The sequence below is a fragment of the Cariama cristata genome, unplaced genomic scaffold (assembly GCF_000690535.1).
Source record: "Cariama cristata isolate BGI_N322 unplaced genomic scaffold, ASM69053v1 scaffold12702, whole genome shotgun sequence".
Lineage (NCBI taxonomy): Eukaryota > Metazoa > Chordata > Aves > Cariamiformes > Cariamidae > Cariama > Cariama cristata.
The window spans coordinates 4,204-21,226 of NW_009602202.1; the positions used below are offsets into that span (position 1 = coordinate 4,204).

At 39.0% G+C, this 17,023-nt stretch overlaps 1 protein-coding gene across 1 annotated transcript in view; it reads left to right on the forward strand.

The window, feature by feature from the left end:
• The window catches only part of NT5DC3 (5'-nucleotidase domain containing 3), a 17,438-nt gene extending 1,365 nt beyond the window's left edge, over positions 1-16,073 (forward strand). The window contains exons 2-13 of the mRNA XM_009694658.1: positions 3,127-3,201; positions 3,709-3,764; positions 7,418-7,508; positions 9,183-9,320; positions 10,813-10,873; positions 11,110-11,212; positions 11,354-11,455; positions 12,435-12,516; positions 12,863-12,949; positions 14,110-14,250; positions 14,618-14,682; positions 15,812-16,073. Of these exons, the coding sequence (XP_009692960.1) occupies positions 3,127-3,201; positions 3,709-3,764; positions 7,418-7,508; positions 9,183-9,320; positions 10,813-10,873; positions 11,110-11,212; positions 11,354-11,455; positions 12,435-12,516; positions 12,863-12,949; positions 14,110-14,250; positions 14,618-14,682; positions 15,812-16,073 (1,263 nt within the window). The remainder of the gene's footprint in view (positions 1-3,126; positions 3,202-3,708; positions 3,765-7,417; positions 7,509-9,182; positions 9,321-10,812; positions 10,874-11,109; positions 11,213-11,353; positions 11,456-12,434; positions 12,517-12,862; positions 12,950-14,109; positions 14,251-14,617; positions 14,683-15,811) is intronic.
• The last annotated feature ends 950 nt before the right edge of the window (positions 16,074-17,023 follow it).

Below are 17,023 nucleotides of genomic sequence, written 5' to 3' on the forward strand. Positions count from 1 at the left end.
TCAGCTCCGGGGTCCTCAGCAGAAGAAAGACGTAGACCTGTTGGAGCGAGTCCAGAGGAGGCAACGAAGATGATCAGAGAGCTGGAGCACCTCTCCTGTGAAGACAGGCTGAGGGAGCTGGGGTTGTTCAGCCTGAAGAAGAGAAGGCTCCAGGGAGACCTTAAAGCAGCCTTCCAGTACCTAAAGGGGGCTTGCAAGAAAGCAGGGGAGGGACTTTTTACAAGGGCATGGAGTGATAGGACAAGGGGCAATGGCTTTAAACTGGAAGAGGGAAGACTTAGATTAGATATTGGGAAGAAATTCTTCACTGTGAGAGTGGTGAGGTGCTGGAACAGGTTGCCCAAAGAAGCCATGGATGCCCCATCCCTGGAAGTGTTCAGGACCAGGCTGGATGGGGCTTTGAGCAACCTGATCTGGTGGAAGGTGTCCCTGCCATGGCAGGGGATTGGAACTAGGTGGTCTTTAAGGTCCCTTCCAACCAAACCATTCTATGATTCTATAACAAACAAAACTTCATGGGCACTACAAACATACACAACTTGATCTCCCTAAGATTTTGGCATGTCTTGGTAGCAATTTCTGTAGGATGTCTAAATACACTTTATTAAAGCTATGTGGTTCTTGCAAAAATCAGTGTTACTGCAGGAGTGAAGATTAATTCTTGTAGACAAAAATTCAAATGATGCTCTGCCTTTACTATTTGAATGAATTCAGGTGGTGATAACTTTCCGGTTTGTCTTGATTAAAATCTCTTTGAGTTCTAGTAAATGAAATTGTAATTACTTTGAGAAAGCTTATTGAAATATGTCATGTCCTGTTGCAATTTATTGAGGGACAACAGTTTTTATTAATGCTATCTAGCTGCTCATACTATTAATGTTTTTCTTGCCTTTAACGTTAGAAAAAACTTTTAGATGGTGTTGCCCATTATGACTGTCACAGTCAGCCTAAAAGATGGCCAGTTTTGGTCATGGCAGTGTAAGGTAATTCATCAGAAACTGCAAAATGCGATGTAGGAGGCAAGGAATTTTGAAGTGTGTCCAAGAGAGTAAACAGCAATTTAATGCTTATCTCAGAGGTGGCAGCAGGTGTTGAATGTAAACTCTTGCTCTTGGGTTTATTTCTTTCCTAACGTACGGGCCTTATGCCCCCTTATCTGGACTGCTGTTTCAGTCCAGATATATGTATCCCTACCAAGAGTGGGGTAAGCAAACAGTGCAATTTTTATCTTTTTGTTTGTTTGTCTTGTAAGGAGGCTTTGATTTGTGTGCTAAGGTAGGCTCAATCTTTTTTTCATATGTACTGGCATGTGTGCAGAAAGACAGCCTTCTAGTAGAATAAATTAAAGCAGGAAAGTCAAGTATGCAGAAATTTGAAAAAGTCAGAAATAAATTTCCTTGTTCATGCTTCATGTGGCTGCTTTGGGGCATGTACAGTACATTGTAGTTTTTAATTGATCACATCTTGTATCTTCCCTTGATGTTTTCCCTTGTCTTTTCTGCTTCATGTTCCCTGGCCAAATCTGCATATCTTCCCAACCCATCTGTAGGCTTTTGATGCTGTTCTTCATTCAGATCAGTAGCTTCTCTCATGTTTTCTGGAAACGGTAGTAGGAATTATAGTTCAGAAGTTAGGAGAAAGGACCTTTTTTTTTTTTTTTTTTTTGACTGTAGATGCCTGCGTTCAGTACAAGCACAATCTACAGTGGTTGCAGAGCAAGTCCACTTTAGCATAGATAAAACCTTTGTGGAAAAATTGTGATTATTTTTTGTAAAGGTAGCTAGAGCCTCTGTTGAAGCTGTATAATATGCTTTTTCCCCCCGAAGGCTTGTAAATTAGCCATGTATGTATGGAGACTGTTGTAGAGAAGGTGGAGAATGTGCCTGAGATGCGTTTGTCAAGTTCTAAGACTGCTGTAGCCTGTGAGAAGGAAGTGAAGGATTGCCTTTCAGTTGGTTAATCAAAGAAATGACAGTTTTCTGAAGCCTTGTTGGAAACAACTGAAGCATTTTACCTTTTAAAAACGAATGAGCAAAAGCCTTAGCCCAAGGCACACACCTGACTTTTTTTCATGGCTAACCTATGCTTAAAGCAGGACAAAATTACAGTCAACTTAAAATGGGCTTGTACTGAAAAATATTAGATAACTCTCTAATAGGTGGTGTGAGCTACCTATGCTATCTATAAAGAACATGAGGAAAGAGTACATGATACAGACATTCAATTCACACACATCTCTAAGCAATGAGGTGTTACAAATGCCATCCAGGGTAAATACAGTTGGGTCGTTGTGGTGTCCTCCTGAGGTGACTCACCCTGATGGCATTTAATTCTGGACTTGCTTTCAGAATCTGATCTTTGACACACCGTACCTTGGGGAAAGTCCCTGTTAAGGGGAGCCTGGCTTCTCCAGGTAACATTAGCTGTTGTTAATTCTCTTCTTCCTTCCTCCCCATCTGTGTTTATTTGCTGTGCACTGTATCTTTAAATGCCCCTGGGGTCTACTTTTCAAACTTGACAATCTAACATCAGGAGTATGATCTGCACTGAGGGAGTCAAAACATAGCTGTGCTTCTTTTATTTCTTGAAAATGCCCAAGATTTTTTTGCTGCTGTTAATATTGGTGATGTTGTATTGCTTTTTCTTTCAATAGAAATGAGCGGTAAATTTCAGGTATCTCTGTAAGTTAGGGCATGTTCTTTGGTTTCCAGCTAGAAGGTTAAGTTGGAAACTGTGTTCGTATAATCTGTTTCATGGGGAGGCTTCACAGTGCAAGATAACTCAGCTATTAAATTTTAGGAAGTTAACAAAATTTAGTTTGTTTTCAAAGGTGCATATATTAAAACCACTATTTGAACAAGAGGCTAATGTTCAAAGGTGATCCCTAGAGAGTACCTGGATGTCCAACTTTAAGTAATGCTTTTGACTTAGATTTAAAACAATGACCTTGGATTTTGCAAAAATGTTTGACTTGACTTGCAAATCTCACCAACCTATCAAAAAGACTCTTAATGACTAGTGAAAATGAGAAGCATAGAAAACTTAGGCTTTTAAAATTTTGCAGAAACAGTTTTAAATTTGTTTTTGTTATGGATTTAAAGTCAAATCATTGCTCTCTTTTCTTAGTATCCCGCAGAAATAAGAAAATACGATTATGATCCCAATTTTGCAATCAGAGGACTTCATTATGATGTGCACCGGGTATGTATAAATAACTTTGTGATGAGTTACGTAGTGCTGAGAACCTAGCCAAAGAAAGTAAATAGGACTTTTAAGTCTTCCAACTTTTCAGTCTGGATTGATGTGTAAGGATTTTGTTTCATGTTTTTCTCTTTCATAGCAAGGTTGGTTTTTTAAATTTTTTTTTTATAACTTGAGTAAAAAATGTTTTGGGCGTTTCGTTCTCATGGTGGACAGGGGAAGACAACTTAGTGCAACAGAATAAACCTAAGCAAGCATCTGCTAGTAGGAAAAGTTGTTTCTTGGTGGCTTAGCTCAAGTCACTGGACAGTGTTTTCTTTGTAATTTGGCAAGCCCTAGGTGAAAGCTATTGATAAAAGTACTTTGGAAGCTATGAAGGAAGTTGAAGCAAAGGTGCTCAGACATTCTTGAGACAGAAAGGTTATAGATAAAATTGCTTCGATTTTTATAATGTCATGTCAAATAGTTGACATGATAAAAACTGATAATTTTTTTTTCCCTTGCAAGGCATTATTGATGAAGATTGATGCTTTTCATTATATTCAGCTAGGAACAGTTTACAGGTGCGTAAAATTTTTTCCTATTTATAATAAAAATGTGTACTCTTATTTTTTGAATCTCTTAGTTGCATTTATTAGTGTACATCTTAGGTTCCTATCAGGAACAGTGCCCTGACAAGCGCAGACATGAATGAACATTGCAGTCTTACTGGAAGGGGGTTTGTTTGTGCCTCTCTGTGTACACAGGCATGCACACACATTTACTGACTGATACAGTACAGCTGATTCCCCAGTTCAGAGCTGGGGAAGTTGGAAAGCTGGTTGGTCACATAGTGCTGACTCACTTTGTTTCCGGCTGTTAAATTGTGCTGAAAGACATCTAAAAATACGGTGATGACTTCTCCGCTGTTGCTTTCTATGTAAATAATTGTGACAGAGTGCCTGTTAGCATGACTTTGGTGTGGTTGTAGAGACACTTGAGAGGTCTTGATGCATTTGCACAGAACTTTTAAGTTAGGACAGATCAACCACATCATGCTTACAGAATGGAGCACAACTGCTTTGTGTCCGTACAGCCTGATGCTTTCTGAGTTTACTGAATTGATGTAAAATTGGCAAGCTCTGTGCTGTGCTTCGTTACATGATATAGACATACTGTATGTGATCTTCGACAGGAGAGTTTTTAGCATGGCTCAGTTTGCTGTAATGAAACAGGATGCATTTGACTGACATGAACACCACACTTGGTACCAGATTTTAAATTAAACAAGAAGCCTGAGTACCTTTCTTAATGTCATTAGACAAAAAGTTTTCTTTTGGGGCCAAAAGTTAATGCAACCTTGCAGTGATTTACTATGGGGGACTGTGTGTGGTAGTATGAAATGATGATAATGTGCTCATTACTTCTTTTTGTTTTGTGGTCGGGTAGATGATTCAGCTGTAGTCGTTGATCTGTTCTTTTATGAGTTAGTCTGAGTTGCCCTTTGGGAGAGGGGAGAGGAAGGGAAGGAATATGAAAGAGGAAACAAGATGGCATGGTCCAGCATCAGGCTTGTACTCTCAACATAGTAGCTATCTAGAGCTGCCAAAACAACATCTTCTATATGTATCATCAGAGTCTGAGTGAAACTTTATACCATTTGTTTGTGTGTTTTATACATCTTGATGCAGAATAATTATTGTATGTTTCAAGTGACAAAACCTGTTCCTGTGGTTTTGGAAGGCATTGTTTATGCAGGGCTAGGAGAGAACCAGAAAACTCAGTGTGAAGTTCGCTGATTGTAAGATTAATTTTTAAAAGGCTGTCAAGTTTTTACATTTTTTCACTGTGAAAAATGCTAGTTTGCTAGATTAAAGGCTGAGTGAAGTAATCAAAACTACATTTATCTGTAGAGGTGTGTAGTAGAAATGTTAAGATTTGTATGAATGGAAACGTGTATGTGTGAGAGCACCAGAAGAAATGCTGATAGAAGGGACAAAAGGATGGCATATGTTGGTGGTGCCTGGATCAGCTGGTCATCAGGATATTGTCACATCTGCATGCTGTTTCTCCAAACACCTCTATGGGGATGGAAGGAACAAAAAAGAAGCTGAAGGCTTTTGAGAGATGATGTCAGGAAGAACAGTGGTATGACTGGAACTGTATAGTGACGTAGACGAGAAGATGAACGAGTAGTGAGTCCATTGGCAGTATTGCCTTATCCTTATGACTCAGTGGGACAGAATGAAGAGGTAGAAGATCACAGTTGCTGTCAACTCCTAGTATAAAAGGCACATCCAAAGCCAGAATAGGATGACAGGTCAAGAAAACTCTAGAGAGGTGTTGAGATTTGTGGAAAAGCTGATGTCCCTTGTTCTCAGCGTCGCGCAAAGTAATATGGACAGACTGTTAGACCACACATCTTGGTACTTGTAGGTGTGTGTGAGGGTGAAAGCTACCATTTCACTCAATACTTTCCCTTAATTTTGTTTAAAATCAGATTGCCTTTCTCCTCTGTACCAACACTGGGCTTTGCTGTCAGTTGCTGCATATCTATAGTTCTTAGTTTTAACCTTCCGTGTGTTCTGTATGTGTGTAGGTCAGTTATACAGCTGGAGGTAGCAGGACTTGCCCAAGCGTTCAGCCTCATTTGCACTGAGAGGTGTAAGCAATTCTGGTATCCCTGTAACAGTGCACATCTCCAAGAGCAGCAGTGGGAGCACTGCTGTAGGTGAACTGTGGTGCTTTTAGTGCTGTCTGTCCATGCTGTCAGTGGAATAAAATAAACTTTGTAGTTATCCAGCTGCACTGTGAACTGTGTAAAGGCTATGAGTCTTCTGGTAAAATTAATCTACAGTTTTGTCTACATGGTCGTCTCTCCTCTCTGGATTTCATGTATGTCTATCATCCTCTCTTGATTTGTGCTTAAGTAGCTCCTGATCTACAAGCGTTTTCTTTATCAGTATTCTAATACCACTTGGCATAGGTATCTGCAGACTAGAAGGTGAGTCAGTCCTTCGCAATTCTGATCGTATTACTTAATACGTGTTTAACATTTTGGTTGCATTTCTTTGTGTTTACTGCTGTGGACTGTGTGATGCTGAACTCTGTATGTTACAGAACCAAAGTATTATCTGCCCTGTTTGTGCACAATGCTAACTGGAATGCTGGAGTCCTACCAGCAGTGGCACAGGGCTGTGTACAAATCGATGTAGCATTGAGAAGTGCAGCAAAGGAGGTAGTTAACATCGGACTCTGCTACCAGAGTAGCCCTGAGGAAGTTCATGTATCACTCCCTTCCCACTGCAAAGCTGGTGTGGATGCTAAACACTGAAAGCACTAGGCTTATTAATCAATTAATTATTTTTTTAATGCCTCACAACACTTCTGGGACCAGGAAAGGGAGGCACTGAAATAACCATCTGTGTTACAAGGCTGCAAAACACCATAAGCAGACTTGGAAAAAGGGGACCAGAGGATCTGGTTTTCATTTCTATCCTTTAATCTTAAGCAAAACCTCCACACTTCTGTGTCCTCTGGTGAGGACGTTTGCATGCGTGCAGTGTTTTAGATGCTTTAGTGCAAGGTGCTTGATACTGTAAATGTTCAAAACCAAAACAAAGCCTTTAATCTCTTAATAGTTGATACAGAAAGTCTGGGGAGAGACGATGTCTCCTTCTTCCACATTTGTTGTTATATTTTTATATTTTAATTACTTGTCAACAGTCCTTCAAGTAATCTTAAATTTTTGGGAAACTGAACTGTTGATACAGTTTAAAGGAAATTCTTATTTAGTTAAAGGTTGTGTATGTTTTTCTTTCCCTTGATTCTTCAAGGTCATGCTGCAGAATAATCTGGTTTAAACACTATCACGTCATCAGTGCTGTATGAAACAAAGGCAGAGTGAGGAATTACTTTGTGTTAAGAAACTGGAAGCTCTAACTACTTCTTACAAACCCTTGAGGCATAATTTCAGTGGAGACTAATTAGCTCTTTTCCAGCTAAGAAAGTAAAAAGGACTTAAAATTGGAATGTGTTCTGTGTGCGTCAGCCTGTTAAAATGTTTCTTGTTCTGTAAGGAAAGATGCTGTTTTAATTTAAAGACTAAAGTGTTCCTATGACATTATTAATATTTTAATAAGCTCCAGATCGAAGTGTTAATATATCAGACTTTCATTTGGTAATTACTTGAAAATTTTAATCTGACTTTTGAACTAAAGCTAATGTTGTTTTCCAGAGGCCTCAGTGTTGTCCCAGATGAAGAAGTCATTGCAATGTATGATGGTTCCCATGTCCCTTTAGAACAAATGAGTGACTTTTATGGAAAGGTAAAACCACAAACTGCTCTTTAAAGGTGACTTTTTGGTGGGGTGGGTAGTGGTGTTTGCATTTTGTTCTTTTTCTCACTAGCAGTTATGTTTTCTCAGTACATGATTGACTTATAATGCTAGATGTGAAGTTTGCCCTCTAAAGTAACAAATATATCTTCTTTCTCCTACTCACTGTAGTTTCTTCTTTCACTATTCCCTTGCCCAGTCATACAGACAGAGAAATGGAACATAAAAATCAAGTGACTTGTTCAGTGTTGCACAGCAAATCTGATAAAGGCTGGGAAATGAACCATATCTGGTGCCTTGCCCCAGCTATGTACTTCTTCCTGGTGGTCTAATGGCTTAGCTGATGTAGCAGCAAGTAAATGTACGGAGGCATCTCTTGCATACAAGCTGGCAGAGTGACAGTAAGGGGATTTGATAAAAGATGAATGATAAAAGATAAAGCTTTTAAGTTTAGGATTTCACTTTGTGGGGAAAGTTGAGCTTCTTGCTAAAGGGTTTCTTCCTCTTTCCCAAATGAAGAGCGATTTTAGTAAAAAACAAATTTATTTTAGCCCTTTTACTTATGGATGTTAATTCCATGTTGACCTGAAAAGCTCTTCTTTGTGCTCTGGAGCATTTTATTGTTCTCGCACTTGTCCTTATTTGAAGGAGCTGAACTAAGATTTCCCAAAGCTGATCTCTGCAGCAGTTCTGAATATTGCCCTGGCATTCCCTGTGGGATGCCTTGGTCTCTGCAGGTCTGTGCTTCCTTTGATCTTGGAAAGGACAGTGACAGGACAAGAGGCTGTGGGCACAAACCGAAACACGGGGAGTTTTCCTCTGAACATTAGGAAATGCTTTCTTTACTGTGAGGGTGACCGAGCACTGGCATGGGTTGGGTGAGGAGTCTCCATCCTTGGAGAGTCAGAAGCCATCTGGAAGGTTCTGGGCAACTGGCTCTAGATGACTATGCTTGAGGAGGGGGGTCAGACAAGATGAACTCCAGAGGTCCCTTCCAATGTCAACCATTCTGTATTTCTGTGATCTTGACCAGTGTGCTGTCTTGAGCTGGTTGCTTTACTTCTGTTCTTTTTGAGAAGTATTTGGTTTGTATTTGCTCTTGTATAATGAGATTCTCTACCTTTGTGAAACTTAACTATAGTTTCAGCTTTTGCAGACTAGAAATCTTTTCCTCTGTTACTGCATTAGTTATTGTAAATTCTTACAACTTTTTATTATTTCTTTTCAAGGAGGTAAATTTTTTTGCAGTCCTAATCAGTATTCTACTTATTAAAAAGTAAAAGTAAAAGTATTCACCCCCCATCACAATACCCAATGCCTCTTATTTATAGAATTGCAGACTTCCAGTGAAAGCCTTTAAGTCCTTCTCTTGACTTTTAGTTAAGTGCTGTCTTTTATGTGTTTGTGAATGAAAATACTGCTCTTAAGAGTAATGAGTCATGATTAATTCTTAAAATAAATCAAACACTTTTGTTGGAGTTATTTTACTGAAAGTCTGTTAGTTCAAAAAGAATTTAAAGCAGTGCAAACAGTGATGACAAAAGCTGAATATCTGCAGCTAAGCTGAAGTGTTTGTACTGAATGAATGAAAGTGTTCTAATCTGAGAAATGCCTGACTTTTTTTTTTTTTTCTCCTTCCTTTCTTTTTTCTTCCCACCCCTGTAGAGCTCGCATGGAAATACGATGAAGCAATTCATGGATATATTTTCCTTGCCAGAAATGACACTCCTTTCTTGCGTGAATGAATATTTTCTGAAAAACAACATAGACTATGAGCCTGTTCATCTGTACAAAGATGTCAAGGTACTAGCTTTGAAGATTTGGGTAAACCTTTACATTTGTCCATCTCCTCTCTGAGCACTTCAGGAATCTTCAACCTTTTGTGTCAGCTCCAGTGAAATACCTCAACTTTAGGTTTTGTATAGAGTAATTATTGCTATAGAACCATAAAAACATAAGTAAAATGAAGGTAGACCTTGGAAAAGAAACATAGAATAATTTGAAATTTATTTTAAGTTCTATGGCTGTTGCTGTTTTTGTAGGTTTGAGGAGTGGATAGGGCAAAAGTGAAGAAGCTCTTGCTTGTCAATAAAGCTTCTTTTGATTGTTACTAAATGTATACCTTTCTCACTAGCAGGAATTGTAAGAGGCTATAGGGAATTCCAGTTTGGAGCTTTCAGTTGTACTGCCTCTGTATCTTTGCTAGTATATGATCATTTGCTATCTCTTGTTTTTGGCATATCTGTTTTGCCTGTTTTCCTCTCTTCTTCCCCCCAAAAAATCTGATAATATGACTAGAGTAATTTGACTCTCTTGATTCCGCAGGATGTATCCTGCAGAGGAGAAAATTTTATGTCATACTTATTTAAGAACAGAAGAGGTCATGCCCAAGTTGATGGTATTTGTCTGCACAGGCTTTCCATCCAAAACCTTTTCCTGGCCCCTTGTTGACACGTATTAATGTTGTTCAGCATAAGTGATGCACCCAAATGTTGTATTTCTCACTTTCCCAAGTAGATCAGATGGGTTTTAAGAAATTTTTGACCTCCAGAGTAATTTTGCCCTCTTCCTATGGCTACATAGAGTCAGAAGGCTAGTTCTTGTCGTTTCTGCTGAAGTGTTTGTAGAAACTTCTGTACTACTCAGCATTACCAATATTTTGGAAGCCCTATAGTGGCATTTTTTGAGGATTTTTAGGACATACCCCATGTAAGTACCAACATGGCAGTACCACTGTCCTAAACAAACCTGTCTGGTGCAAAGCTGGCTCAGGAGAGCTGCCAAATGCCTTCAGAGCGCCTTATGAGTACTTTGCTTAAGCATTTAGCTTCTTTCATCTGTTCATAAATTTCTTTTTTAAATAACTAGGGCATTTGTGAGTGATCGTAATCTAAAATCTATCTGACTTAAAGCTTTTGGGTTTTCTTTGCAAGAGGAGAGGAATACTTTCTGCTCCAAAGATCGTTGGAAATCTGTGATGACTCTGCTTCTGCAGAGGGCTTTCACCCACTTCACCCTTCTGAGCGCCCTTTCACAGTTGTTACGTAAAACAGCCCCTGTGCTGTACAGGTTTGTACTCCCAAAAGGATAAAGTTAGCTTCTTGGAGGACAGGATTACTCTTTTTCTAGTGGTGACATATATAGTGAACATCCCATGGCATTTCTGTAAAGCTGAAAGTGTAGTTCAGAGAAAGGAATTGTTTTAAAAACAAATTACTAATGCTATGCAGTCCGCATGGTTTTTATACTTGAAAAGATTTTTCAGTTTTTCAGTGCTCTGTTGCTTTCCTTACAGGATTCAATCAGGGATGTCCACATCAAAGGAATAATGTACAGAGCAATTGAAGCGGATATTGGTAAGTGCTAATGAGATCATCTATCAAAGCTCTTTTCACTGATAGTATTATGATCTTTCTTGCTTCCTTGTTTAAGATTACAAATTCTAAATTTTAAAGCTTGAAAGGGTTATTTCCACTTGTCTCAGGTGCTTTTGTTAAGTATAACCTCGTGTTCTGAACCCTTGGTTGAATGCAGAGAAAATTCTTGTGAAAAACTTTTTCAATTAATATTGTGTTTTCCCCAATCCTCACAGAGAAATACATCTGCTATGCCGAACAAACTCGTGCAGTGTTAGCAAAGCTGGCTGATCATGGCAAGAAGATGTTTCTCATCACAAACAGTCCGAGCAGCTTTGTGTAAGTGAACAGTTGTTTGCTGTTCAACTATGCATTTTTAAAGGATGAGGAGGATGAGGTTTTTTAATGTATTTCATTATATTGCACAGATAACTGCACTTCTGTTATGCCTCATTGTTAATACCCCTCTGTCCTTTTTAGGGACAAAGGCATGAAGTTCATAGTTGGCAAGGACTGGAGGGATCTCTTTGATGTGGTCATTGTACAGGCTGATAAGCCAAACTTTTTCAATGATAAGCGAAGGTGAGTATTTAGTCAGTAAAGAATGATTCAAGCAGCTTATTCCATGTAAGGCTATAGAGCGTGTTAGGGAATATTTAATTTGGGTGTGATGTAAAATGACACCAGATTTGATGAAATCCTGTTTAAGGTCATTACAGAATGCAGCAATACCCAATTTTCAAGAACAAATATCTACCATTTCTTACCTGAGAAAGTTCCAGTAGCCATTACAGGTCTGCTGGACTGAGTTAGGGTCTTAGAAGCTGTTCTTAACATCTTAGCTTGTAAACTGGTGAAATGTGTTCCTTTCCTAATAAACCTGAGAAATTTTGGTGCCTTTGGGAATTGGCCCATTATCTGGAATTGTCTTTCATTGCTTCTGGTCTTTTTTTAGTCGCACGTCATATTTAAAGGGCAGACTGGCTGACAGACTGGAGTATTTGGGCTAGTTGTTCAATTAAACAAACACATTTGTAATGTGTATGCACTACTCTTACACTTGAAAAATACCTATTCCTTTATATGTACTTATGATTTGAAAGTGAGATAGAGGGAGGTGGCATTTTTTTCCCTTTTTTTCATTTGATTTTAAAAAGAACTTTGCTTGTATGTCTTGCCCTCCATCCTCTGCCCCCTTGTTCAGTTGTACAAAATGAGGTATTGTGCAAGATTTTACACATCTTCACTTTATTTTGTGTTCTCTCCTTAATGGCAGACAATTCACACAGTTTCTTCCCCTCTGACTGGGATCTCTGCCTTAGTTCTCAACAGTTGTTCTCAAACTCTGTTATAAATGTCATAAGTGTACTGGATAGATATATTCCATTTCACTGGCTAAAGCAGAAGTTTTGGAGCTTTGATTATTCTGTCTATTACAAAGTGTTCAGATGCTAGAGAGATGTCTTCCTTTTGAAAGATGACTATTTTTAGTATTAAAATTTTAATTTCCTCCTAAAAAGTGTCAGAATTTCTACAGCAATTGTATATAATTTTATTCTAGACCGTTTCGGAAGGTGAATGAAAGGGGAGTGTTGCTTTGGGACAAAATTCACAAGCTGCAGAAAGGTCAGATTTACAAACAGGTACGCTTTCAATAAACTCAGTTCAAATTTAATACCTATTTCCTACAATCCCAAGCTTCTTTAGATGTCGTAAAGGCTTCTAAAAAGTAGATATGTTCTTTAAGAGAGTTATTTTAATGATTGAAGTGGTACGGATTCATTGTTGGTATTGTATGTCTGCAGTTACCTGCCTCTTAAAGTGATAGTATTACTGAAATCACCTGTGAAATTTGGGATTCATAATATATAAACTGAGGATAAGATTCTTGATATGAAAATATTTTTAGGAGTGTACTAAACTCCTTTTTCATGCCTGTGAAGGCGCAAGTTGCGTGCCACTACAATGTGCCTGTTGTTGTTTCTGCAGGGTAACTTGTACGAATTTCTGAAGCTTACTGGCTGGAGGGGCTCTAAGGTTCTCTACTTTGGTGATCACATTTACAGTGACTTAGCAGTAAGTAGTTTACTTTCACAAAATAGGATAAAAGACGAGGCTTTTTGTTAGTTTTCCTCTTTTCCTCCCCAGTTATTCAGTGTAACACACTTTCATTTAAGATTTCTAGACGCAACAAAATTTGAGTTGGTAGTTAAGCCATATTGCTTTTCTTGCAGTGAAGAAAATTGGTGCCATAAAAGGCTGACCATATTTTCCACCTAACTTGCTTACAAACTGCACTCAGGAATGTGTGAGTTTGTATTCCTGATCCGCATACTAATTGTGTCAGATGTAACAGAGAATAAACAGATATTCAGACGTACAGGATGTGGCTGATTTGGATGACATTTACTACCAAGTGTAATAAGAGCTGAATGAACTTCTGTTTTGAATGAAAGAGCCAATCTTCCTGTCACTAATGGTGAACTTTCTTCCCAAGATCTTGCTATGGTTTGTAGCCCCGCTATCCAGACATTTTCTTACTGCCTTATGAACAAACGTACTGTTAACTGTTACTTTAAGTGACCACCACTTAACTCTTTTGTAATTGATTGGGTATGGATGCCTGGATATGACTTTCCACTGCCAAGCTGTGGTAACATGTTTCAGCAGCAGCAGATGTTAACATTTTTGCCCCAATCTGCTTTTCAAAAGAGAAGTAAGTTTGGGTGCTTCAGAAGGCTGAGGGCCAAATGAAGGAGCATGCAGTTCTGTTCTCCTCTGGCACAGTGGAGGAGGGAGCACAGGTGGCAGCTGCCTTGTCCCATACTTGTCAGGAGGAGCTTGAATAGCTGGGAGTCCCGATAGGACCCTTCTGTCAGCTGTGTGTGCAGGTAAGTACCACAAACCCAACACACAGTTTCCTCCAGATACTTCTGACAGCAGCAGAGGTCTCATCTACAAAAGGAATTTCCTACTGTTTGTTTTAAACCTAATGAATGAGTGCTTATGTGTTCTTTATCTCTCTCTCTTTAAAAACGTGGGATTTGAAGCTTACTCTGAAACTGAATTCTATTGCCTGTTGGCACAGTTAAGTCCCACTGTTTAATATTTCTGCTTATACATAAGAAGCAATTAAATGAGTGCCCCTTTGGGATAAACAATGGTCAAATTCTTCAGTTCTTTTAAGTACTTCTTTTTAAGACTAATACTTGTGTTTTGTAATTCTTGGTAAATAGGATTTGACCCTGAAGCATGGCTGGCGCACTGGTGCAATTATTCCAGAGTTACGATCGGAGATTAAAATCATGAACACAGAGAAGTACATTCAAACCATGACCTGGCTGCAAACCTTGACAGGATTACTGGAACACATGCAGGTTTGTTCTGTGTGTGTGTAATCAGCTCTGTATAGCAGAAGGGATCCAGCCAAGTTTCTAAGTGCTGGACATTGACATTGCAAGTGCTTTCTGTCTCGTTAAAGTTTGCCAGTTTGACCGTAGATAAATAGATGCAATTACTTTGGTGGCTAGTTAATAAGAGTTTTCTCAAACTCTTGTCCCTTTCCTCCACTGGTCAGCCTGGATTGATTCCTGCTTTTGCTTGTTTAAAATGCATGTGGATAACTTCTGTATTCTGGTCTCTGAAGCATGGCTCTTGTCCTGCTAGCTGATAAAGGTTTATTAATGGAAAGGCTCATTTATGAGGGCATCCTTAGTTACCTGTTACTCATACTTTACATTCCAGGTTCACCGTGATCCTGATTCACAAATGATTTTAGAAGAATGGAAGAAGGAAAGAAAGGAAATGAGGTAAGACAGTGGAGATGAAGAATTTGCAATGTGTTTCACGGTAGCCAAGTGTTCTATGTGATGTCTTCCACGGGTTTCTTCAGAATTTCTCTCCATCCCTGACTTATATTCCCTTGTAATTATAGACCTTCTAAAATTTATCTGTGTAAAGCAATATTCTACCTGTTTCTTGTGCAGCTCTTGTCCCCTCTGACCCTTCATATATGAACCCCCGTTCCCTGTTCCCCTGCTTTGGAACAGATATTATTTTTCTGCATGAAAGGGTGACCTCATATCAAATACTTCTCCTTCTCATCTCAGTTCTCCTGTCCCTCTATATGTTCAGCTGTCACTGTTGCTATTGATTACACAGCTTTACTTCTGCATGATTTAAAAATGTGCTTCTCTATCAAGACTTAGGTCACTTCAGGTTTTTTTTAGATGATTCCTTCCGATTACATACAATACATTTTAGACTATGCAGAAACTGGGCTCTGCACTAGACTGGATTTAGTAATGGACCATCACAAAGATAAGTAATAGGGCTATAGCTCCTAAAAATCTAATACTGTGAAGGAGCAATCCCTAAATGCAGTGTGTGAAGTGCAGAGTTGGCAAGGACAGCAGCTGTACCACCAGCAGCCTTCCGCAGAAATGTGGAAGTAAATGAAATGGGAATGCTACTTGGCAGTGACTAATAACAGAAGTTAATTCCAAGACGTGTTTAAGCTTTTTGTGTGTACATTAAGCTAAATCTTTGTGTGTTTGTTTTTTTCAGTCTTTTGTCTTTGGGGTAAGTGGATGTCATTAGGATTTAGAGGAAGGCAAAAATCTTCTTTTACAATCTCTAGAAAGGAAAGCTTGAGATGTCATGCTTCTGAAGTCAGAAGCAACTTATCACTGGTTTTAGCGGGAGAAGTGTGAAGCTCTTCTGTTCACTACTGAGTGCTAGGTCTGGGCTATATATGTGCAAGAGGTGGAAAAAATTTCTTAAATGGTGCATTTAAGCATTTTGAAGTGCAATGGCAAGAGAATAATGCATAGAACAGATTATAGGAACTGCATGCTTTGGGTTCTGGATGCTGACTGGTAAAGAGATGTGTGCAGGTGTGTTCGGTTCATTCTCTTTGTTTTCTTTTTTGGGGGACAGGGAGATAAACAGGAATTTCTTCAACGCACAGTTCGGAAGCTTATTCAGAACTGATGAGAATCCAACTTATTTCCTAAGACGTCTCTCTAGATTTGCGGATATCTACATGGCGTCATTGAGTTGTCTCTTGAACTATGAGCCTGATTACACATTTTATCCAAGAAGGACTCCTTTGCAGCATGAACTTCCTGGCTGGTCAGACCAGCTGTGCACTGGTACATTCAGAATACCTTTCCTACAAGAGACAGTTCAGATCAAATAAACACCTGGTGGCTTCTGTCTAAAATCAGCAAATAATTTTTTTTTTTAATATACATGTATTTTATTTAAGTCGCCTAAATCTGTTATCTTGATTTAGATGTAATTCATACTTGTTCTCGTAAGCGTTGTACCTGTTTTTTCCTCTCCTGCTTGGAGATGTGAAAACTCCTCTTACACACAGAAGAAATGATGGACTGCCAAAATAGTGGTGGGCTGGAAGGGTGGCCACATTTGAGGCAAAGGACTGGTGGTGTTCTGGGGTAGTTGTTTTTATTTGTTCATTGGAAACATTGATCTGCAGCCTGGTGGTTTACAAAGAAATACCTGTCCTCTCTGTTCTCACCCTGTTCAGCACTCCAGCTGGAGCCTGTAGTTGATCTTGGCACTGAAAAGCTTAATTCCATTAGTAATTCAGTGATAACACAGTTAGTGGCCAGTTTATGGTGAGACTGAGGAAGATGGTGTACACATTTTAACTTTCCTTGCTGGCATAGCTCGAACCTTACCTGTAACTGAAGTAACCTCTGTAGTGTTGGGGTGACTCTGCTGCGTTGCAGCGATGACAGGACTGGTGGGCTTAGGCTGATGGGCTTTTTCTCCTGTCTGTGCAGTTTCTGTTCTTGTAATATCTGTGCTTGGCTGTAGGTGGACCTGAGCCTAAAACTGAAAGTGACAGTAACTTGGGCTGCTTCAGCTACCTTTTGTTAACTTTTAGGCACCTTTTTTTTTAAGTTTCAAAACAATATTCAGTCTCTAATAATAAAGCCATTTCAAGAGGTCTTGCATTTTGCATTTCAAAGTGGAGACAGATCTCTGTCAGGCTTTAGAATGATACTAAATGCTGCTTTTTAAAATTTTAAGTGTCTTACAGTGGTATGCAATGTGGTTTTGATGTTCTCTAGGACAGAATGTATTTCATACAGCCTTCAGTCATGGACTTTTACAGTCAAA